Genomic DNA, 24977 nt, shown 5'->3' on the forward strand with positions numbered 1-24977 from the left:
CAATAAAAACTTTTAATTTATTAAAGTAATTGAAAAAGAATGGTTTAAAAATCTAAGAGGCCTCTATTTGGAACTCTTAAACCTAGAACAGAAAAAAACTGGAGCCATTAATATGGAGCCTGATAAGATAAGATAAGATTCCTTTATTGATCCCCATGGGGGAAATTCGAGTGTTACAGCAGCTCCAGTACAGTGTAAGTACAGTAAATAGAGTAGCATAATATAAAAAAAATTAACTATGCTATGCAATAACTATTATACAACAGTATGGTAATTACTACAATATAATAAAAACACTATATATTCTATATGTACATATATACATATGTGTGAATAATGAAAATGGATGGATACAGTAGATGGATGGATGGATGGATGGATACAGTAGATGGATGGATGAATGGATGGATGGATGGATGGATACAGTAGATGAATGATGGATGGATGGATACAGTAGATAAATGATGGATGGATGGATGGATACAGTAGATGGATGGATGGATACAGTAGATGGATGGATGAATGGATGGATGGATACAGTAGATGAATGATGGATGGATGGATGGATACAGTAGATGGATGGATGGATGGATACAGTAGATGGATGGATGGATGGATACAGTAGATGAATGATGGATGGATGGATACAGTAGATGAATGATGGATGGATGGATACAGTAGATGGATGGATGGATACAGTAGATGGATGGATGAATGGATGGATGGATACAGTAGATGGATGGATGGATGGATGGATACAGTAGATGGATGGATACAGTAGATGGATAGATGGATGGATGGATACAGTAGATATATGGATAAATGGATGGATACAGTAGATGGATGGATACAGTAGATGGATGGATGGGTGGATGGATACATTAGATGGATGGATGAATGGATGATACAGTAGATGGATGGATGAATTGATGGATAGATGGATGGATGGATACAGTAGATATATGGATAAATGGATGGATACAGTAGATGGATGGATGGATGGATGGATGGATGGATGAACAAATAGATGGACAGACTGACAAACGGTTGGGTGGGTGGGTGTTTGGATGAACAGATAGATAAACAGATACACACAAAAATAAACAGACAGTGACAGACAGACATAGATAGATAGATAGATAGATAGATAGATAGATAGATAGATAGATAGATAGATAGATAGATAGATAGATAGACAGACAATCAGACAGACAGACAGACAGACAGACAGACAGACAGACAGACAGACAGACAAATTAATGGATGGGTGGGTGGTTGAACGAATAAATAGATAGACAGACAGAGAGAGACAGACAGACACAGAGAGAGACAGACATATATCTATGCTTAATATAGTTATAACTATGACTAATGTACATATATGATAATAAGTCTATATATATAGTAACAGGCAGGTATACATATTAATAATAGTATAAATAATAGTATAAATACACAAGGGTCTTAATGGGTATATAATTGTCCAAATATATGTGTAAGACAGTTTATGTAAAGTGCAGTTGCAAATGATAATAAATCATAGGTCCAGTGTGTTTTCTGTGGTGTCAGTGATGTTTTTATAAACATGGTGAGCATCTCGGATCACAAAACATGTTAAACCTTATAGCACCTTACTCAATGTTAAACCTTGAGGCAGAACATCTAAACTTCTGGTTTACTCATGTCACCTGAATCCCAAGCTACAGTGGGAACAGGACAAGCACTGGTCAGCTTATTGAAGAAAAAAATCAACATTTATTAAACCTCGATTCCTGCTACAGGTGGATGGTTGGGTCAAAATGTCCCGTACACGTGTTAAATATCCAAAGCTCGATTTGGTCTGTTACTGTTGAAGCCCATTCACCTGAAGATTCAATCTGTTGTACCATCTGAGTTGCATAGTTTTATGTTTGCCACACACAGAACTGCCGCTCACTGGATGTTTTTCAACATTCTGTGACTTTAGAGACTTCTGAAATACTGCAACCAGTATTGTGATATACGTTCTTAATTAACTGAAGCTCTGGACCCGTGTCTGTATGATTTGATGAATTGTGCTGCTGCCACATGACCAGCGGATTAAAAATAAAGTCCAGCTCATCTCTGCTCCCTGAACTGTGTTTAATCTTTGCCAGTGGATTTTTGTGGTGATGAATAGCAGCGCTGGTGTTTGATTTCCTGTGTCCCATGCATACAAACGACCCTATTAGCAGCCTTAGCTTTCGACTTTAAACACATCAGCACACGTCTGTACAGCGAGCCGAATCACCACATCAGCAGCACACTGGCCTCGGGACAAACCTGAGACTGATTCAGATGAATTCACAGAGTACATCATTTTCCTGTACGTATAATCCAGTGGTGATTTCTCTAAGACTGCAAGGGAAGCTCAGCTTCCCCTAAAATGTCAAAAATTAAATGGCCAAATATGTACAGTTGTGTTAACATTTCATTGACTACAAATGCGTTAGAACACGTTCATCTCGAAGACGAGTTCGTTCAGAATCAGCTACTTATCACAAATCGACTGACTCGATTTTGTTAACTTCTCATACATTCCCTTAGCGTCAATGCATTTTTGTCCCGCCCCTGGATGCTGAGCGTCTCTGGGGGTGAATGGAGCTGTGGGCGGGTCTGGACGCGGAGCTTCTGCAAGGCTGAATCCCGTTTTGATTGACAGCTATTTTGAGATCTACACGTCACTTAATCACTGGGAGCTTCAGTCCCATCGCGGATTTTACGAGTGAAGTTAAAAGACAAACTGCAAGCCATTTCTTGGTATTTGCTTGGTGAAATTACTTGACCATTTCCATTGTTCATTGTGTAAATAAAACACACTCATAGTATTTGTTTCAGTTTAACATAATTTCAACATTTCCTTGTTCGAGTTTAATATTGTTTCGTTAGTTCGTTCAATCAATCATTCATACTGTTGGCTAGGTCAGAGTGAACTAGCCAGCTAGCAAGGTGCACACGATGGTAGACAATGCTAATATTGTCGATCTGATTTTGGCAAAGCCATTTGTTAGTCTTCCTTACAAGGAGAAAGTTAGAATTAAACAGCAGGGCAGATCAACACCTAAGATTGATTTGGTGCAAAAAGTAGGGAAAGGTAACAGGTCTTTTCAGCTCTCCTGGTATGACAGAGTTAGCTGGCTGACTGGAAGTGCTGTGACAAAGAAAATGTACTGTTGGCCATGCCTCTTGATGAAATCATCTCAGGGATCATGTCTTGTCTGGTCAAAACTGGGTTTTGGGGATCTGTCTAACTTTGACCGGGCATATAAAAGGCATGAAAAGAGCAATGAACATGTGAGTGCAAGTGCAAGGTTAAGTTGCCTGGGCAGGGTCAGGGTTGAACATGCAATTAATGAAGGTGCTCGCATTCAAGTGGCAAAACATAATGAAACAGTCAAACAAAACAGGGCCTTCCTAAACCGCCTTATTGATGTGACTTCCTTGCTTGGCCAGCAGGAGCTATCATTTAGGGGGCATGATGAGAGTAGTGAATCATCCAACAAGGGGAATTACAGGGGGTTCACAGAAACATTATCTAAATATGACTCTGTCCTGGTCACACAATTCCAGTCATGAGCTGTGTTTTCTGGTATGTCTCATTCTATACAAAATGACTTGATCTCAGCTCTTGCAGCCACTGTTTCTGATGAGATCAGAGATTAAATTCAGGCTGCTCTCTTTTTTGTGTAGCAGGTGTAATGCATCTCTAATCATTGCGGGGCGGAACAGGCAATGAGGTAGCCGCCCTAATGATTTGGGGAAGGCATTTAGGCGGGCGCCTTTGGGGTCCATGGAGTGTTTGTACCGGCTGGCTGCTAAGCTAAGGGAGCTAGGAGCAGCGTGCTCGAGAAGACGGCACATTTTGTGAGCCACGCGGCACGGCGTTGGGGTGTGTGTTTACGGACGAGTCCAGGGGGACGGTCGCATCTGCCGGTTGCCGACCAGGAACACGGAGGACTGGAAGGTGGCAGTATATTGGGTGCTAGCTGCTGTTCTCTCAGTGTTTTTTTTCTTTCTTTTTCGTTTTCTTTTCTGCTCCAACAAATTAGTTTTTTAACATTAAAATATTTAACTATAATTGGTCTTGGTCAGGACTACAGTGTGGGGAAACTACCTTATTAATTTGTGTGCTTTGTTCACAGAGTGATTAATATTGTCGTGTAACGCTTGTCTGTGATTTGGAAGTGCCAAATAGATTTTATTTCTTTGATTTGCTCTTATGCACGTGTGTTAAGCCGAGTGTTTTGGGTTAGTCCCCCAACTTCGTTGATGCCTGACCAACCCATAGACATTTGAAAGTTTTAGCTATCTCTTTTAAAGGAATAAACTGACAGTGACTTGTAAAATTTGTATGTACTTTCAATCTGTGTCTGTGCATTCCTTAAGTCAGAGCTCCCCTTTGCTCTAGGCCTAAACCAAGGGGTGGCGTTGTCGGGTTTGTATCGGGATATAGAGGGGCGACCGCCACATTTGGATGGCAGGTGGAGGAAACAACTGATATTGCTTGCCGTTCGCTATGTTGATAGTGCAGGTAAAATTCAGGAGCGCTTTATAGTTTTTTTTTTATGTTTCAGAGGGGCGAGATGCTCAATCTGTTTTTGAAGTATTAAATGAAAATATGCAGGGCTACAATTTTAGGGATAAACTTGTGGCACAGAGATACGATGGGGCTGCTGTCATGGCTTCAGCCCTCAATGGTCTGCAGGCCAAAGTGAAGGCAATTGCCCCCAGTGCAATGTTTGTGCATTGCTATGCACATAGACTTAATCTGGTGCTGTCACAGGGGGCTAAATGCTTGTCTGAGTGCAGGATATTTTTTGCATCACTCTCTGGGTTTGCCACATTTTTCTCCAAATCCACAAAGAGGACATCTTTTCTTGAGTCTGCAGGCTGTTCAAGGTTGCCCAGAAACGCTCCTACTCGATGGAATTTCACATCACGGATAGTGAGCACTGTGGCAAACAACTATGATGGCCTCCTGCAGACTTTTTTTTAACATCATTGCAGATAAGACACTGGATGATGACACATTGGATTGTGCCAAGGGTTTGTAATGAAACTGGAGGATTTTGAATTTGTGTTCATGTTGTACACATATGAACAAATCTTCTCAGAGACTGATGTGGTCTTTGATATCGTCCAGCAGAGGGCCATGGATGTTCTCTACTGCAAGAAAAGAATTGAGTCTCTTCTTGCTTTTGTCAAAGAGAAGAGTTCAGAGGGGGCTTTCCAAGCTGTTTATGCCAAAGCAGCAGGTCTCACATCAGACCCACGAGATGAGCCCATGAGAAAGCGCCGTCTCTCCCAATTCCAAGATCCCCAGGAGCGCTAAAGAAATCTGTACATGGCCATCCTTGATAATCTCATGGAGCAGATTCCTCTGCGTTTTTCCAAATTTGGAAAGTTTGCGCTTCTTAGAATTAGTCAATCCAGGGAAGTTTGATGACATGAGAGAAGTGTTTCCAGAGGAGGCATTCCAGAGTGTCCTGAAAAGTTATGGCCAATACTTTGATTCAGTACTTTGTATTCAAATCAGGACTTACAGGGTAACAGGGGAAAGCTGTGTGATTCCTTGGTTTTTCTAAAAGACATGGAGTTGGACAGTGCAATGCCTCAGCTGTGTACAAGCTGTTATCGTTAGTGGCAACAATTGGAGCTACATCTGCGGGTGTAGAAAGGAGCTTCTCCTGTGTAAAAAGGCCAAGGCCGTCTAAGCAGCCTAGCTTTGCTGGCCATTGAGAGGACACTGGTCAAGTTCCTGGAAAAGACGCCTACTTGGTACGAAAGGATCACAGGCCATTTTCTTGAAAAGGAACGGAGGGCAGAATTTATGTATAAATAAATGGACAAATTTTATGATGTAAGCCGACAATGAGCTTCCCCTCTTTGAAAGACCAGCAGCCACCACTGGTATAATCATTTACATTTATTTATAAATTCATTCATTCATTTTTTTAATGGCTGTATCCTTGTTATGGAATAAACCTTGGACAGGGTGTCAATTTATTACAGGACAGAACACACCCACACATTAACTTCTTTTCCTACCATGTGACCTTTAGTAGCGTGACATTACCTTATGTAGCAGTGGAATGTAGACAGGTAAATCTGCACTTACTGTGAGTAATGGTGGACCGATGCTGCCAGTGCGTTTCCAGTTCCACCGGGCAGGATGCCAAGAGGAGTGTGGATCGCCTCTTCCCAATCCTCTCTTTCCATCAAACCATTAATCACCTACAGAAAACACCCCACCAAATCAACACCAAAAGACACACACACACACATTGTTGTACCTTCATAAGCCCGACATGTAATAGATCACTGATCATCACGTGCACAAATAATATAAACTAACACAATAGATTGATACACACCTCGAACAGAAGTCCGTCCCCTGATAAGATGACGATGGTGCTCCACTGTGACAGATCAGCGTTTCTAACCAATTCACGTGCATGGTTTTGATGTTCTAAAGAGAAAGAACAGCAGCATTTTATTTACAACCCCAAATCAGAAAAAGTTGGGACAGCATGGAAAATGCAAATAAAATAAAAACACAGTGTTTTTTACATTTACTTTGACTTTCATTTGATTGCAGACAGGATGAACCTGAGATATTTCATGTTTTATCTGCTCAACTTCATTTCATTTATTAATAAACATCCATTCTTGCATTTCAGGTCTGCAACACATTCCAAAAAAGTTGGGACAGGGGCAATTTAGGGCTAGTAATGAGGTGAAAAAACTAAATAATGATGTGATTCCAAACAGGTGATGTTAACAGGTGATTGTAATCATAGTTTGGTACAGAAGCAGCATCCAGGAAAGGCTGAGTCTTTGATGAGCAAAGATGATCAGAGAATCTCCAGTTTATCAACAAATGTGTAAGAAAATTATTAAAATATTTAAAAACAATGAACCTCAAAGAAAGATTGGAAGGGATTTGCATATTTCTTCCTCTACAGTGCATAATATCATTAAACCATTCAAGGAATCAGGAGGAATTTCAGTGCGTAAAGGCCAAGAGCGCAAGCTTGATCTGAACGCCTGTGATCTTCGATCCTTCAGACAGCACTGCATCAAGAACCACCACTCAACAATAACTGATATAACCACATGGGTGAGGGATTACTTTGGCAAACCTTTATCAAGCTCTACAATACAAAGTTACATGCAGAAATGTGTCATGGTATGGGGTGTGTCAGTCCCCGTGGCAAAGGTCATTTACACTTCTGTGATGCAGCATTAATGCAGAAAAGTACACTGAGATCTTAGAGCAACATGTGCTGCCTGCAAGACGTCGTCTTTTCCAGGGACGTCCAGCATTTTTCAACAAGACGATGCAAAACCACCTGCTGCACACATTATAAAGGCATGGCTGCGGAGGAAGAGGGTACGGGTACTGGACTGGTCTGCCTGCAGTCCTGACCTGTCCCCAGTAGAGAATTTTGAAACGAAAAATGTGACAACGACGACCCCGTACTGTTACACATCTTAAGACATGTTTGCAGGAAGAATGGAACAAAATAAAAGCTGAAACACTAAATCACTTGGTCTCCTCAGTGCCAAAACGTCTTTTAAGTGTGGTGAAAAGGAATGGCAACATTACAAAGTGGCAAATGCTTTACTGTCCCAACTTTTTTTGAAATGTGTTGCCTGAAATGCAGGAATGGATGTTTATTAATAAATGAAATCAAGTTGAGCAGATAAAACATGAAATATCTCAGGTTCATCCTGTCTGCAATCAAATAAAAGTCAAAGTAAATGGAAGAAACTCTGTGTTTTTTATTATTTGCATTTTCCATGCTGTCCCAACTTTTTCTGATTTGGGGTCGAAAATGTAATTACTGTATGTGTTGCAAAATTATGTAATGATCTAAAATAATTCAGTGTGATGATTACGCAATAACAGAGGTGTAAATAAATTCATAAATGTTTGTTAATTTTCTTCTGGCTCTTAATCAGTGGTCAGTTTCTGATCACAGAAAGATTTTTGTTGGGTGCAGATCATCAGCACTAAAACACTCAGATGTGCACTACATACACTATCATGTCAGTAAAAGGTCAGTGACAATGCTGTCTGGACAACTGTCCAGCACACTTTTTGCTTGTTATTATTATACACCCACTGAGCACTTTATTAGGTACACCTATCTGCTACATGCATCCATTGATTATTTGACAAGCTAGACCTACCATACAGATGTGCTTTGTGGGTATACATTTACTGACTGTTGCTATGTCACCCCTTCTACATAGTTTATTAATCAAAAGGAATCCCCATAAGACTGACCAGATGGATTTTGTGTGGTGGATTGTTCTCAGCACTGCACTGACACTTACAGAGTAATAACATGTGTGTGTTGTTCTGGTATGAGTGCAGAAGGTGCAGCAGTGTTGTTGGGATTTCTAAACACCTCAGTGTTAGTGCAATGGTCTGATGGTTTTCCCATTTGATCAATGGACAAGAAAAAGGGGGCTGAGAAATACTGACTGTACCCCTAAATAATAACAGCCCTAATACACTAGCAACTAAATGTGAATGTGTCAGTAAAAAACATGAATTACATCCAAATACACCATATGGCCAAAAGTATTTGGACACTTGACACACTAATGAATGTACTTTGGCAATTAACCTCCGGAGCTCCCGGAGGAAACCCACACAGACACGGGGAGAACATGCAAACACCACACAGAAAGGACCTGAAATGCTCCACTTGGGAATTTAACCCAGGACCTTCTTGCTGTGAGGCAACAGTGCTACCCACCGAGCCACCATGCCCCCCATATAGAAATGATAACAATATGAAACCATAAAACCATTTTTTTCTGCCGATTTGGCAAAACACTTGTATTGTTTGCACTATTATAGCTGTAAATTTATAGCAGCAGTGCATCCCAAAACTGCATCGTATCTTTTCTTTTAGTGCTCGTATATCAGGTGTCATCGATCGATACACTCGTACAGTAATAACCGAGCATCAATCACCAAACTGTGAGATGTTCTGTATCATCTGTGTGATATATTACACCTAGGAGAGAGAAGTCAGAGAAAAAGAAGAGAAAACTGAATTATAGTAAAAGAGAGGTGTGTGTGTGTGTGTGTGTGTGTGTTCAGTGGGTTAATCTTTTATTATGCAGCACTTACAGCATCTGAGCATACTCATACCACACACACACACACACACACACATCTTGCAGAATGATCCGAATAAAAAGTTTGCAGTGTTGTGTGACTGATGTTTCCAGCTGGGAGCTACTGGACTTAATGTTCAAAGTGCTATAACGGCGGCGCAGGATGGAAAGTGGAACATCGGTGCAGGTTTGTGAATTGATGACAGGCTGGTCGATACCCTGGTACATCTTCAGTATACACTGATCAGCCATAACATTAAAACCACCTCCTTGTTTCTACACTCACTGTCCATTTTATCAGCTCCACTTACCATATAGAAGCACTTTGTAGTTCTATAATCACTGGCTGTAGTCCGTCTGTTCCATACTTTGTTAGCCCCTTTCATGCTAGCTCAGGTGCCCAACAGTGGCAACATGGCAGTTGTGGGGTTTTGAACCAGCAACCTTCTACTTAATAGTCCAGTATCTATAGGCTACAGCTGTGTGTGTGTGTGTGTGTGTGTGTGTGTGTGTGTGTTCAGTGGGTTAATCTTCTTAGACCAATTTGCTTGAATAATTATGAGCACTTGCAGCAACTGAGCATACTGACACACACACACACACACCTTGATCCAGCAGTGTATGTGTGTGTGTATGTTTTGGTCATCTGAACCTTATAGTGTCATGAGACTGATGTTCCCGAATGGAAAGTGGAAAGTCGATGGAGGTTTGTGAATTCAAGACAGATTGGTCGATACCCTGGAACATCCTGCCAGAGACAGTCTGCAGTTTCAGTGTCAGTGTATATATCCATTTTTATCACTCCAAACTTGAAGCAATATCAAAACCAGGCTGGTTATGGATCGTCAGCCAAGTGGAGAAATAATTCTGTCAGGGGGTGACGAGCTCCTCTTGATAGAGGCGCCAGGTATAACCCCATCCCTATAATATTAAAGGTTAAAAGGTTTGAATACATTTTGGGAGAATCTGTGTTAGTATACACAATATGGGCCGCTCAGCTCTGCCATCCGGCTGGACTGGGCGGCTACATAAACAACGATTGGCTGTTGTTCACACGGTGGGTAAGCCGGACCAGGGTTCTTCATAACTGGTGCAATTACGACCTCTGCTGGCTGATTAATATAAATATAATATAATGCTTATCAGGTTGTGGCTCTCCGTACACAAAGCTGATCAGCATATGAACTCGCCTTGTGCAGGTGAAAAGATGCAGTCGGCTACTGCATACGTGTCGGAGGGGGCATGTGTCAGATGCGGCACTGCTCAGTCAGCAGTGGAGGGTTGTATCAGAAGAGGTGAAGTGTAACGCAAGCAGGGTAATTGGAAACGACTAGATTAGGGGAAAAATTTGGGGAAAATTGCAAAACAAAATACACAATATGGACAGAAGTATTGGGACACCCCTTCTAATTACTGAATTAATGTGTTTCAGCCACAACATTTGCTAACAAGTGTAATAAATTATTTTTATAGAGGAAATGATATGCTTACAACTTTGCAGCAACAGTTTAGGGAACGTTCCTTTCTGTGACCTCAGCCCCACTCAACTCCACTCAACTCTGGATTGAACTGGAACATCGACTGAGGCTTTTTTGACCAACATAAACATTTGTCTGTGGGAATTGGCACAAATTCCCACACACATACTTTAAAGTTTTGTGAGAAGCCTGTTGTTCTAGCTTAAAAGACTACATAGAGGTCACTCCATTTTAATAGCATTTGTTTTTATAGCCATATAGTGTACCTGATATGTCTGTATCAGAAAAAAGGATGGAGAAGAGCGAGAGAGAGAGAGAGAGAGAGAGAGAGAGAGAGAGAGAGAGAGAGAGAGAGAGAGAGAAAGTGCTGAGTCAGCATTCCTTCAGTGTGACAGTCCATCATTATTAGTTCCTCTTCATCCTTCTACACTTTATTAAACCTGATCGGCTGTATCAACTCTGCGCCAGTGAGACTGTACCAGGCATTTTAATTTCACAGTAATGTGTGGACTTGCCTTAAAACAGGTCTTCAGCAAATCTCCCTGCTGTCAGGGGATTTTTCTACGTTACAGGTGCTGGAACAGTTGTTACACTCGAAAATGAAATGATAAACTATTTCAAAATCAAAGCTCTGGACAACCTGTAACCCTGACCAAAACAAAGTGGTTACTGGAAATTCATAAATGAACTTATAGTTTAATAAATGACTTTCAACTGCTATAACACTAGTCTATTAGTCCACCACCACCAAGATCCTTGTGTGCTATCGACCAGTCGGACGTCCGCACAGTCATGATTGTCTGTGTCTGAGGGTGGGATGGACGAAGTACATTTTGGTTCACTTGGAATACACTATATGGTCAAAAGTACTGTATGTGGACATCCCTTATAATGACTAATGATTTAATTTAGTTGTTTCTGATACATCTGTTGCTAAGAGGTATAGAAAAATGATATAAAGTAAATTATATGCGTTTAACATTGTGGTAACAGTTTGGTATCAAATTTGGTACCTCCAATTCACCTCACTTGCACGTCTTTAGATTGTGGGAGGAAACCGGTGGAAACCCACACAGACACGGGGAGAACATACAAACTCTACACAAAAAGGACCCAGACCACTCCACCTGGGAATCTAATCCAGGACCTTCTTGCAGTGAGGCAACAGTGCTACTCATTGAGCCACTGTGCCCGCCCCTCCACCCAAGCATAAAGCGAGCTCTATCATGGCATGGTTTGACTATGGAATTTGTGCCCGTTCCGTCAAAAGAGCATTTGTACGGCTGGGCACTGATGTTGATCAAGAAAGCTTCAGTTGTGTAATTTCTTACTCAGAGCCCTGGTCTCAACACAACTCAACACTTTTGGGATAAATTAAACTTGGATTGTGAGTGAGGCCTCTCTTCCAATATCCACTGTATGGCTGTATGGGCACAAATTTCCACAAACACACTCCAAAGTCTTGTAGAAAGGTTTCTCAAAGAAGTGGATGATATAGGGAGCAATTTAAATATTCATGCTTTTGGAATGGAATGTCTAATAAACTCGTAATCAGATGTCCCAGTACTTTTGTTCATATAGTGTATCTTCATTGACCAATATTGAATTAGGAATATCTGTCCTAAAGAGACCATCACAAAGGCTCGACACACTGAGCCGAGTGTGTATGGAGGCTGTAACCTGGGTAAAATGTAAGTAATAGAGCTTCAGTATGAGCTCCTCCTCTGGTGAAGATTCATTAACTTTCTGTCACTGTGGACTGAAATATTATCAGGGCTTAAATTGGCCCAGGATAAAAATACTGGGTTTATTTATAGCTCAGCTGGTTCCTGATGAAGATGCTGTACTGAACAGATTGGGCTGGTTGCCTTCTCCACCACCTCAGGACATTTCCTGCTCGGATAACTAAAAATGTGCTGCCTCAGTCACACAGAGCAGATGTTAGACGCCTCCCATGGATCTGAATCTTCTATAAAAGGTTTACATCCTGATGTTTATGAATTATACTATATGGACAAAATATAGGATGCCTGGTGATTGTTTAGGAAGGCTTTCTACAATATTTTATTGATTGTTTGAGGGAGTTTGTGCCCATTCAGGCAAAAAAATTATTTATAAAGGCATGCACTAGATGTCCTGGCTAGCAATTGGCATTCCAATTCCACTGGTCAGGGTCAAAACTCTAGAGTTACTCCACACCAATCTTATCAAACCATGTCTTTCTGGACCCCACTAAAACAACCCAGGGTATCAAATAGTGTGTAAGATCCAGTCAAATCCAAATTGGACATTTACATGTGTGGTATTTAGCAATGTTATCCAAAGTAACTTACAATTGCAACATATACAGTGTAAGCAATTGAGAGTTAAGGGCTTTGCTTAGGGGCCAAACAACTTGGTAGAGGTCAACTTTCTGATTACTAGTCCAGTACCTTAACTACTGAGCTACCACTGCCCTGGGACAGTGGGATACCCATAATTGAGGGATAAGTATGTGTGTGTGCGTGTGTGTGTGTGTGTGTGTGTGTGTGACTTGGTGGTGGCGGAGCTTGAACCATCAACCTTCTGATTACTAGTCAGAGTATGTGTGTGTTTGTGTGTGTGTGTGTGTGTGAGAGAGAGAGAGATAAGTACCTGTGGTGATGAGTGTGTGAGGGAGAGAAGCCTCAGTGAGCATGCTCAGAACTGGACCTGTGTAGCGAGCCATGGCCTGACCTCGTCCACTCAGAGGATTAACCAGCACCATCACACGCTGTCCAGCACACATGCGACTGTACTGTACACCTGAATGAGAGAGAGAAGATAAGAAATGTATCGGTCAGGTACTGCACACGTGTCGGAGGGGGCTTGTGTGATAGTTACGATCTTCCTCGGTCAGGAGTGGGGAAGGAAATATGAATCAGGTAATTGGATATGACTAGATTGAGAGGAAATTCATTCACTGTCTGTTTTACCATCGCTTTATCCTATTCAGGGTCGCAAAGCCTAGGGGGGCTATCTTCATTTAACATTACTGCACGTCTTCAGACTGTGGGAGGAAACCGGAGCTCCTGGAGGAAACCCACGCAGACACGGGGGGGACATGCAAACTCCACAAAGAAAGGACCCAGGACCCAGATTTTTTAAATCCTATGCCGTGGAAAACTCTTCTAAAAATACAGGTATTCTGGGGATCAAGTGTCACCCAAGAAATTGCCAGTCAGGACAATGTTTAATTAGGAAGAGACTGTACAGATCTTTTTACAATTCTTGTCACAATGAGCCTTCACCCTTTGGCACCCTTTATGTATCCCAGACATCCATCATCAAAACCTTGATGTTTGTCACATAATAACCTTGGTGGCAGTGACCTAGACATGCTATCATAACATTTCTTTAATTTTTCCATGCATACAACTGCATTTCAGACAGTACCATGTTGAATTCAAGCTTGGGTTGGGATTTATTGACATCTAGGGAGTTTATGCTCTATTTGGGACAGAGCACTGGAACATCACTTGAGACTTTCTTGACAAAGATCAGTGCCCAGCCATACAAATGCTCTTTTGATTAAACAGGCACAAATTCCTACAGACATATTCTTGTGAGAAGCCCTCACAGAGGTCACTCTGTTTAAATGTCCAACAAGCTGTTCAATGATCAGGTGTCCAGATACTTTTGGCCATATAGTGTATTTAGTTTCATCTGACATTAAATAGCAAACACTGCTACTAATGTGCTACAGACCTTGTAAAATCACACTATCACACACACACACACATACACACACAGCAGTACGGTAATGATGCTGAGTCGGCGTTAAGGCTGCACCAGGCTATAAACCACACAGAACAACAATCACATAAACACACAGTGAGGTAGCAGAGTGAATCTAATCTCTCTGAGGATCAGATGTGTTACAGTGAGTGTTCGCTGATGCTGTTTTTACAGGAATCTGCAAAGTCTGATCTTAGGAATCTTATTCATCTGTACAGCAAATCCAGCGACATCATCACATAGACATAGAGCTTCTGAAACAGCTGGTGTACAAACACAACACAACTGTAAAATATACTGTATATACACTGATCAGCCATAACATTAAAACCACCTCCTTGTTTCTACACTCTCTGTCATTTTATCAGCTTCACTTACCATATAGAAGCACTCTGTAGTCCTACAATTACTGATTGTAGTGAATCTGTTTCTCTACATGCTTTGTTAGCCCCCTTTCATGCTGTACTTCAATGGTCAGGACCCCCACAGGACCACTACAGAGCAGGTATTATTTGGGCGGTGGATGATTCTCAGCACTGCAGTGACACTGACATGGTGGTGGTGTGTTAGTGTGTGTTGTGCTGGTATGAGTGGATCAGACACAGCAGCACTGATTAGTTTTTAAATACCGTGTCCACTCACTGCCCACTCTATTAGACACTCCTAACTAGTTGGTCCACCTTGTAGATGTAAAGTCAGAGATGATCGCTCATCTATTGCTGTCGTTTGAGTTGGTCATCTTCTAGACCTTCATCAGTGGTCACAGGACGTTGCCCACGGGGCGCTGTTGGCTGGGTATATTTTTGGTTTGTGGACGATTCTCAGTCCAGCAGTAACAGTGAGGTGTTTAAAAACTCCAGCAGCGCTGTTGTGTCTGATCCTCTCATACCAGCACAACACACACTAACACACCACCACCATGTCAGTGTCACTGCAGTGCTGAGAATGATCCACCACCCAAACTGTACCAGCTCTGTAGTGGTCCTGTGGGGGTCCTGACCATTGAAGAACAGCATGAAAGAGGGCTAACAAAGCATGCAGAAGAACAGATAGACTACAGTCAGTCAAGTGCTTCTATATGGTAAATGGAGCTGATAAAATGGACAGTGAGTGTGATGGATTGGTGCCCTGTCAAGTGTGTTTCTGGCTAGAGGTTGGTGTTACTGACCAGGATAAAGAAGTAGATTTATTAGACCCGTTAGCAATTACTGTGGCTGAAACACATGAATACTTCTGTCCATATAGTGTATCTCTGTGCATAAAGAGCAAGGCTGAAATCTAATAGTCAATGTCATTTATTCATTCGATGGCAATACAAATATTCTCCAGACCACAGAGGGAAAAGGCAGGTCACCAGTTTATCATAGGGCAAATAAACACACACACACACACACACACACACACACACACACTCATATGTAGTGCAATTTTGTATTTCCAAATAACCCGACTGCATGTCTTTGGACTCTAGGAGGAAACCCGAGCTCCCGGAGGAAACCCACACAGACACGGGAAGAACATGCAAACTCCTCACAGAAAGGACACAGACCACTCCACCTGGGAATTGAACCCAGGACCTTCTTGCTGTGACGCGACAGTGCTACCCACCCACAGCAGTGCTGTGCTTCTTGTGCCATTTTATATCACCTGTAATACAAAAAGAACTGAAGTGATGTTCTTATCTTGCTTCTATTACATTTGTAGTTGTGTTTGTGTATGTTGGCTTATTTTTTGCACACAGTTTAAAGCTAAAATGGACAGAGAGATTCCCTTTGGGGGATTAGGAATCGGCTGAGGTCAGTTATATGAGAACGTCAACATTTCTGGCTAGTGTTTTGTTCCAAAGCTAAAAGGCTCCTTAAAGGTGGTTAACATATTTTTGTAGGGACAAGAGCTCACAAGCTTAGTGTACAAGCTTAGCATTAATGTTTTTGAGAGCAGAGCTAAAATACTCACGTTTGTCCAGGTGTAAAACAATTTTCAGACAAAGAAAAACGATCTGATTACCTTAAATAAAAAAAATAAAAAACAGAATGGAAAATCCAAATCAGATTTGAGCCCTACAGTGTGGCGTCTGAAAGCAGCCACAGAGTCGGTGGTTCCTGAGCTCTAATGGAAGCTGAACCTGGGTCAGATTTCCTGCTCTCAGATTCATTATTTATAAATGCGAGTTTAGGAATACTGTTTCCATGAGTTCACAGAATAAAAGCCCAGAAAACAAACGCTGCATACATTTACTTTACATTTACATTTTCGGCATTTAGCAGACGCTCTTATCCAGAGCAACTTACAGAAATGCTTCCATAGTGAACATTACCTTACTCTAGTTTAAGTAGACAACAGGAAATGAATATGAGTGTTAGTAAGTAAGTGAGTAAGTAAGTACATGTCAGCTTAAGTGCTTGATAAAGAGGTGATGAAGGTTTTAAATCGTTTTTTGAAGACAGCGAGCGACTCGGATGTTCGGACAGACAGAGGAAGCTTGTTCCATCACTGGGTGCATGTACAGAGAAGAGCCTTGATGCTGATGCAAGTCTTCCTCGAGTCCTGGGTGGAGGATCAAGTCGAGCGAGACTAGTGGCTCAGAGGTTGCATGGTACACAGCGGGGTTTGATTAGACCACAAAGGTAGCTTGGGGCCAGTTCATTTTTGGCTTTGAAGGCGAGCATCAGTGTTTCAAACTGAATGCATGCAGCTACAGGAAGCCAGTGAAGAGAACGCAGCAGTGGGGTGATGTGGCAGTGTGTAGGTTGGTTAAAAACCAGGCGAGCAGCTGCATTTTGAATGAGCTGCAAGGGTTTAATAGTGGACATCTGAGGGGCTTACATGGACAGAAATGGCCGAATCTTCCTGATGTTGTAGAGGAGGAACCGGCATGATCTTGTCATGTTGGCTACAAGAGAAGGTCAGCTGGTTATCCAGGACAACACGAAGGCTTCTTACAAGGACAGTGATAGCTCAGTGGTTAAGGTACTGGACTAGTAATCAAAAGGTTGCCGGTTCAAGCCCCACCACCACCAAGTTACCACTGTTGGGCCCCTGAGCAAGACCCTTAACCCTCAATTGCTCAAAATTGTCTCTTTGAATAAAAGCGTCTGCTAAATGCTGAAAATGTAAATGATCAGATGGTCTGATCTTGGAGTCATCAAGAGAGATACAGACAGATTACAGACTACAGAGGTGTCGCTTTTGCACTGGAACGTCCCAGTAAAGGTGTTGTACCTGTCAACCTGAAAGTAGGGGTCACACCGTCTTTATTGGGGCTGGTAGGTACAGGGGTCACACCTATCCCATATCGTTTATATCTGGGACTTACGGGTAATTTTAAGCAGCCAATCCACATACTGACATGTTTTAGGTGGTGGGAGCACATCTATACGGACAGAGCATGTTAAACTCCTCACAGATAGTGACAGTAGGTGTGAAATGAACCCATGTCCTCAGCACCCTCTTGCTGTATAACATCCACACTCCATGCTCTTTCATTATTCCACTTTTCATTTCTTTGTTCTTTTCTTGGGTCTCTTTCTTTATTTCCAGCTACTTTTTACTTCTCCCTCTATCTCTCTTTGGTTGTTTCTATTTTTATTTCACTCCTTCCATCACACGGATAGATTGCGTCTCCTCATCTGTGAATGAGGACTGGGGTTGTGGAGGATTGATGAGCGAGTACCTGATTGTGGATGACGTTAATGAGGCAGGAAATCAGAGGGATTCATTACACAACTCTGTTCATCTGATATGAGCACGTTTGACTGGAGACAGTGCGACGTATTAAATCATATCGCTCCGGCTTATCAGGAGGAAGCTAAAGAAACCGACGTTTATTCAACTAATATCGTGTTTATTCCTTTTTACTTTAAAATCATTAGTTTTGACTTTGAGTATCTGCCACAGTAAAGGTTTTTAACAGTACTGATTTTGTAAATGATGCCTGAATCGACTTTCTGATATCACATGATATATGTAGTTCTTTTATGCCAAATAAACATCAGTTTGAAAATGTAAATAGATAAATTAGGCAGTGTGGGACTGATGCTACTCCTGCTTCCTGCAGGCAAAAATAATAATAATTAAACAAAAAATTTTAACAGGCACATAAAAAATAAACTGTCCTTGTGAAAGCTTTATGTTACCCCCTGTAAACCACAGTGGGACCAATGGGATGCATTGTTTGTGTTGCCAGGGTTGCGGTAAAAATCAAGGACAAAATGTGGGTCGCTTGAAATAAAGTTTGAAAAACCCTGCCATAGACTGACAGTTAATGCAACTACTCATTTACATACATTAAAAGCAGACACTTTTTTTCAATTTCACCCATAAAATCAGACCCACTCGACTGGGACCAGGATAAAGCAGTGGTAAAACAGACAACGACTGAATAAATGAATGAATTTTCGAATGTCCCACAAGAACAGCCTGCCCCCTTGTACCTGAAACAATTCTGATAAAGCCCAGATATACCGATGTGGGAATACATAGAAAAATAAAGACAGATTAAGAGAGAAATTTAAAAAGACACAAAGGAAATGAGCTACAGACGGTGAAGAAATGAGAGAAGTGATGTTTCCTAATCAGAAGAGAAAGAGAAAATAGGAAGTGTCAAAGGAAGTGTCATTATAAATGAAAATGAGAAACACCAGAGCCAGGGAGATTAAACACAAAAGAAACCAGGGAAAGCTTTTGTGTGCGTCATAAGCCGATTTGACCTTTAACTGGTCCAAAGAGAGACTCATTAAACTCTGGTCACAGTTTCTTCCATCCGTTTCACTTTCTGTATATTGTGTGAGTTTGATTCTGCAGTTTTTAGAAGCCCCAAGCAAGCACCATGTGTTTATTGTTATTTTTTTTGCCGCTGCTTTCAAAGTTATTAGGAATATAACAGCCTCCCAGTCTGGTATGGAAATTGTACAGCCTCAGACCAGAAATCCCTCCAGAGAGTAGTGAGGATGGCAGAGAGAATCATCAGAACCTCACTCCCAACAACTACAACAACTATACCAGTCACACTGCCTCAGAAGAGCCACCAAGGTAGTTGGTGACCGCACACACCCGGCCTATGGACTGTTCAGCCTTCTGCCCTCTGGCAAACGCTACCACAGCATGTGATGCATGACTGCCAGACTCAAGCAAGAGCTTCTTTCCACAAGCCACCAGACTACTCAACTCCCTGTAATAAACACACAACATACCTGGACACACTTACAGACTGTCTAAACATATCATCATGCTGCTATTCTCTTATTCTGTGCAAAGCTCAAGTATTTAACACTAGGCATTATATTTATTACCTCACCAGTGGCATATTTACAGTTACTGTGCAATAACAATTCCCTCGCCACTGCTAATTACGTGCAATATTTTTTAATTAAGGTGTCTGTCTACAATATATGTGCAATTTTTTTTACTTAACGTATATTTTTTACTTAATGTATACTTTATGTCTGTATATAATGACTAGTATGCCTGTTGTCTTGTATATGCTCTTGTTATATTTGCACATTGGAGCTTGAGAAACGCAACCTTGTTCAGCTGTGCACTCCTAGTTGTATAGTCTGAATAACAATAAAGCTCACTTTGACTTTGACTATAAAAAATATAATATGTAAGTCTCAACTTTTCACTGTGTATGGTTGCTAGTTGCTTCTTTATTCCGTACAGCAGTGAATTTCTACAGAGAGCTCAAACATGCACAAAGGGAAATTTCAGGCTCCTTGTATTCCTATTGCTACCTTGAACAATTCATATAAGAAGGAAGGTAACTTCTAATCAGGCTTTCCCTTCATCAGATATGGCCAACTTGACCGTTGGCACCGGAGAGACTCGAACCTGGTCTATGCTGTGATTGGCACAATAAACTGCTGCTTCACCTGAGCTCTGACTGATTTTTAATCTGTGAAACTGTTGAGGACAGCATGGTTGCTCGGTGGGTAGCACCTTCTCCTCCCAGCAAGAAGGTCCTGGGTTTGATTCCCAGATGGAGCGGTTCGGGTCCTTTCTGTGTGGAGTTTGCATGTTCTCCCCGTGTCTGCGTGGGTTTCCTCCAGGATTAATGAAACAGTTGATAGTCGTACTTTAGAAAGGATCTCTACATTTTACATTTCTAGCATTTAGCAGACACTTTTTACAATTGTGAGCAATTTGAGCAATTGAGGGTTAAGAATCTCGATCAGGAGCCTAACAGTGGCAGCTTGGCAGTGGTGGGTATTAAACTGAAAACCTTCTGATTACTAGTCCAGTAATCAGTAACTAAATGTAAATGAACTGCCTGAGCTGTCAGATGTTATATTAGAATCTTTACCCACTATTGTGTGAGGGTTTCAGACGCATCTACAATCAGAATCCAAGTTTCCCTCAGTTGATCAGTTACATGTGGTGAAACTGTGTGTACATTTTGTTGATCTGCTAGTTTAAAGTTGAGGAATCAGCAGAGCGGATCTTGGGGAACTGACAGGCAGAAGCGGTGACAGAAATCAAGCATCAGGGAATTCAGGATGAGCAGAGTAGACGAGCACGCTGAACGACAGGTGACCTTCCAACGAACTTCAAAAAATAAATAATCATGCCCACACACTGGACTGTGTATCCATGCACAAAATCAGAGACAGATGCACACACACACACACACACACAAATGTGGATAGTGATGCAATTTCACATCATAACACACACACACAATTACTCCTGCACATACACACTTCTGCAGTACTGTAACAGCAGCTATGACTTTCAAACTCACCTTCTAATTCTCACTACAGAATTAGTACAGAATCAGCAGTGATCTGTAAACAAATTTCAAGGGCCCAACAGTGGCAACCTGGCAGTTGTCAGGTTTGAACCTGCGACCTTCTGTTACTAGTTCAGTACCTTAAATGCTAGGCTACAAATGCCCCAACTGCTTAAAAATATAAGGTTTCTAAAATCAAAATCCTCACCCACTACTCTAAATAGTTTACTTATTTTATTAGGATTTATTAGGATTTTACACACTTTGGTTATATTCATGACACAACAGTCAATTACTGGTCACACAAGATTCATCAGTTCAAGTTTAATATCGAACACAGTCATGGACAATTTTGTATCTCCAGTTCACCTCATTTAACATGTTTTTGGACTGGGAGGAAAGCAGAGCTTCCGGAGGAAACCCACACAGACACAGAGAACATGCAAACTCCACACAGAAAGGACCCGGACTGCTCCACCTGGGAATGTCTTATTATCTTATATCTTATTATCTTATTATCTAATAATAATTATTATTATCTTATTATCAATATCTTGTTACTGTGAGGCAACAGTGCTACCTACTGAGCCACTGTGCCGCCCACCTTTTAAATTAGCAGATGCTTTTATCCAAAGCGACTTACAGTTGTGACTGAATACAACTGAGCAACTGAGGCAATTGAGTCTTGCTCAGGGTCCCAACAGTGGCAGCTTGGCAGTGGTGGGGATTGAACCGAAACCCTTCTGATTACTAGTCCAGTAACTAGTAACTAAATGTAAATGAACTGCCTGAGCTGTCAGATTTTATATTAGAATCTTTACCCACTATTGTGTGAGGATTTGAGACGCAGCTTTAAAGCAGAACTGCAATCAGAATCCTCGTCCACTGCTGTGGAGGGATTATAGAATTAGCTCAGGAGGAAACCGGAAACCGGAGCTCCTGGAGGAAACCAACATAGACACGGGGAGAACATGCAAACTCCACACAGAAAGGACTCGGTCCGTTCCACCTGGGAATCGAACCCAGGATCTTATGCTATGAGGCAAAAGCACTACCCACTGCTCCAAAGTGTTGCCCTCAGGAGTTTTAGAGTTGTAGAATTAGATTTTTGCCCCCCTTTTTTCTCCAAATATTGTAGAATCAGCTTTAGAAACGTTCTAAAATTAAAATCCTCAATCACTGCTGTGTAATGATTCTAGAATAAACTTTGGGAAAGTTCTAAACAATCTACTCCTCTCTAGTTTCCGAATATTCTAGAGCTCGAGACATGCACATTTACATTTTGGGCATTTAGCAGAGGCTTTTATCCAAAGTGACTCACAGTACTGTGACAGTATATTGTCTAAGCAATTGAGGTTTAAGGACCTTGCTCAAGGGCCCAACAGTGGCAACCTGGCAGTGGTCTTGAACCAGTGACCTTCCGATTACTAGTCCAGTACCTTAGCCACTAGGCAAGACGAGCTATCGAGGTGGTAGCTCTTTAAAGCAAAACTTTACAGAGTAAAATATTTTTTTATATATTTATATTTTCTTATGCATTTTCTCCCCTTTTTCTCCCTTTTTAGCACATCCAATTGCTCGATTGTGTCATGCTTCCTCTCCACCAATGCCGATCCCCGCTCTGATTGAGGGGAACGAAGCTAACCCATGCCCCCTCTGACACATGGGCAGCAGCCGTATGCATTTTGTCACCAACACTTTGACGAGTGCAATGCGGATCAGCACTGTGTACGGAGAGACACACCCTCTTTTTCCATCTCTGTGCAGGCACCATCAATCAGTCAGCAGATGTCATAATTGCATTAGTTATGAGAGAGACCCTATCCAGCTTAATATCCCACCCCTATATGAACAACAGGCCAATCATTGTTCATGTGGCTGCTCAGCACAGCTGGCAGGCAGAGCTGAGATTCAATACAATGTATTTGAGATCCCGGCTCTGGTTCCAGAGTAAAATATTAATAGCTGTTTGAAATGTTTGACTCAAGTGCCTTTACAAAACAATCAACAAACACCAGGGGAAGAAAATAAACTGACTTGTTTTATCTCATCAGGAATTGCTATAATTTTTATGTCCTTGACTTTACACTAAAGACTTATAGGCTATAATTGTAAAGCCTTTGGTTTAATGCACTTTCTGATAGCAATATCGATTTCACACCATTTAACTGCCAGCTGGATGGACCTGACCACCCAAATGCTGCTCTTCTAAACACATTATAAAAAACAGGGATCAGAAATGTGGAAACCAGCAGTGTCTCAGATTAAAGGAGTACATGCAGAGTCTGAAAACACGTTCAGAGAATTATACAAACCCAGTGGCCCGGTGGGCATCGTATTAAAATACCGCTAGACAACAGACTGCACTGACCTTTCGAGTGATTGGTGGTCAGAGAACAAAGGGCTGAACATCAGGCCAGATGTTTAATATGCAGATGGCGCTGACCGAAGCCAGCTGAAGCTCAGAGAATCTATAATCTAATTATCAGGTCGAGCACCACACAGCCATCTGCTTTATCTGCAAAGAGCCATTTACACATCGTGTGTCGGCTGATTTGGATTCTTTGCTTTTTCAAAACTCATTTCAATTGCATGGCTGTTGTTCAGTAGAAAAGATTGTTGTTCAATGCATGCAAAAATAAAATTATAATTGTGGATAACTGAGACTGAGAAATCTGAGGCATAAAAAATACTATTACAGTTAAACAGCAAAACAACAGACCAACAAATATTACAACTGTACAGTTCAAAAGATGGTGGTGGTATAGCTGATAGAGTGGGTTCTAGATACTTGAATTGATTCCTTGCTTTCAGTCACTGGCTGTGTTTAAATGCACAAAAAGATTTTCTTTACTCCGGCTGAATTTATTTGGATTACAGATAAAGACTGAGGTGTTTACTACAAGTAATCCCATCCAAAACAACAAGCATGTGTAGAGTACCACTTAGTGTACATGTTACCCTGACAACACTGGGATACATTGTACACCAACACTGGGGTAAATTGGTAGTGCAATTGCAAGCCAAATAGGCACAAATTCCCACAGACACACTGCAAACCTTGTGGAAAGTCTTTCCAAATAAGTGGAATATTAATCACAAGGTTTTTAAATGAGACATCCAGCAAACTCATGGTCAGGTGTCCACATGCTTTTAACCGTACAGTGCATTACATTTTACATTTACAGCATTTAGCAGACACTCTTATCCAAAGCGACTAACAGAATTGTGACAGTATATTGTCTGAGCAATTGAGGGTTAAGGGTCTTGATCAAGAGCCCAACAGTGGCAACCTGGCAGTGGTGAGGCTTGAACCAACGACCTTCTGATTACTAGTCCAGTACCTTAACCACTAGGCTACAACTTCATTTCTAATGAGCATCATTAGCTCAGTATAATTAGTACGAGTGTTGATGTTGCTGCAGTTTATACCAGCTCGTTATTTCTCTCTCTGATTTGAGCCTTCGCTCATTAGACTGTGCAATTACTGAGCTTCAGCAATTTTCCAGCAAAGCTCCAGTGCTCTGGTTTAGGTTTCAGCCTGGCAAAAATAGTGCCAGAAAATATGCTGATGGTGGTGTTTTAGAGGTGTTAAACACTTCCCTCGGATTTAACACCTCCACTGAATGATACAATACTGGCAGTAATTATGCCAGGCACTAGATACCAGAATCTTTGTACAGATTGGCTGCAAGGGCATCGGTAATTGGAAGGTCGCTGGCTCAAGCCTATGTTGGGCCCTTAAGCAAGGCCCTTAACCCTCAATTGCTTAGACAGTATACTGTCACAGTACTGTAAGTTGCTTTGAATAAACATTTACAATTTCAGCATTTAGCAGACGCTTTTATCCAAAGTGACTG

The 24977-nt window shown here is 41.5% G+C and overlaps 1 protein-coding gene across 1 annotated transcript in view; it reads right to left on the reverse strand.

Moving 5' to 3' along the window:
- LOC134309241 (sphingosine kinase 2-like) overlaps positions 1-24977 on the reverse strand; it is a 30186-nt gene that overhangs the window by 1023 nt on the left and 4186 nt on the right. The window contains exons 2-4 of the mRNA XM_062990891.1: positions 13269-13418; positions 6393-6487; positions 6137-6252 (exon numbers count right to left, since the gene is read on the reverse strand). Coding sequence (XP_062846961.1) covers positions 6137-6252; positions 6393-6487; positions 13269-13418 — 361 coding nt within the window. The remainder of the gene's footprint in view (positions 1-6136; positions 6253-6392; positions 6488-13268; positions 13419-24977) is intronic.

Source organism: Trichomycterus rosablanca, chromosome 2 (genome assembly GCF_030014385.1).
Source record: "Trichomycterus rosablanca isolate fTriRos1 chromosome 2, fTriRos1.hap1, whole genome shotgun sequence".
NCBI classification, from domain to species: Eukaryota; Metazoa; Chordata; class Actinopteri; order Siluriformes; family Trichomycteridae; genus Trichomycterus; species Trichomycterus rosablanca.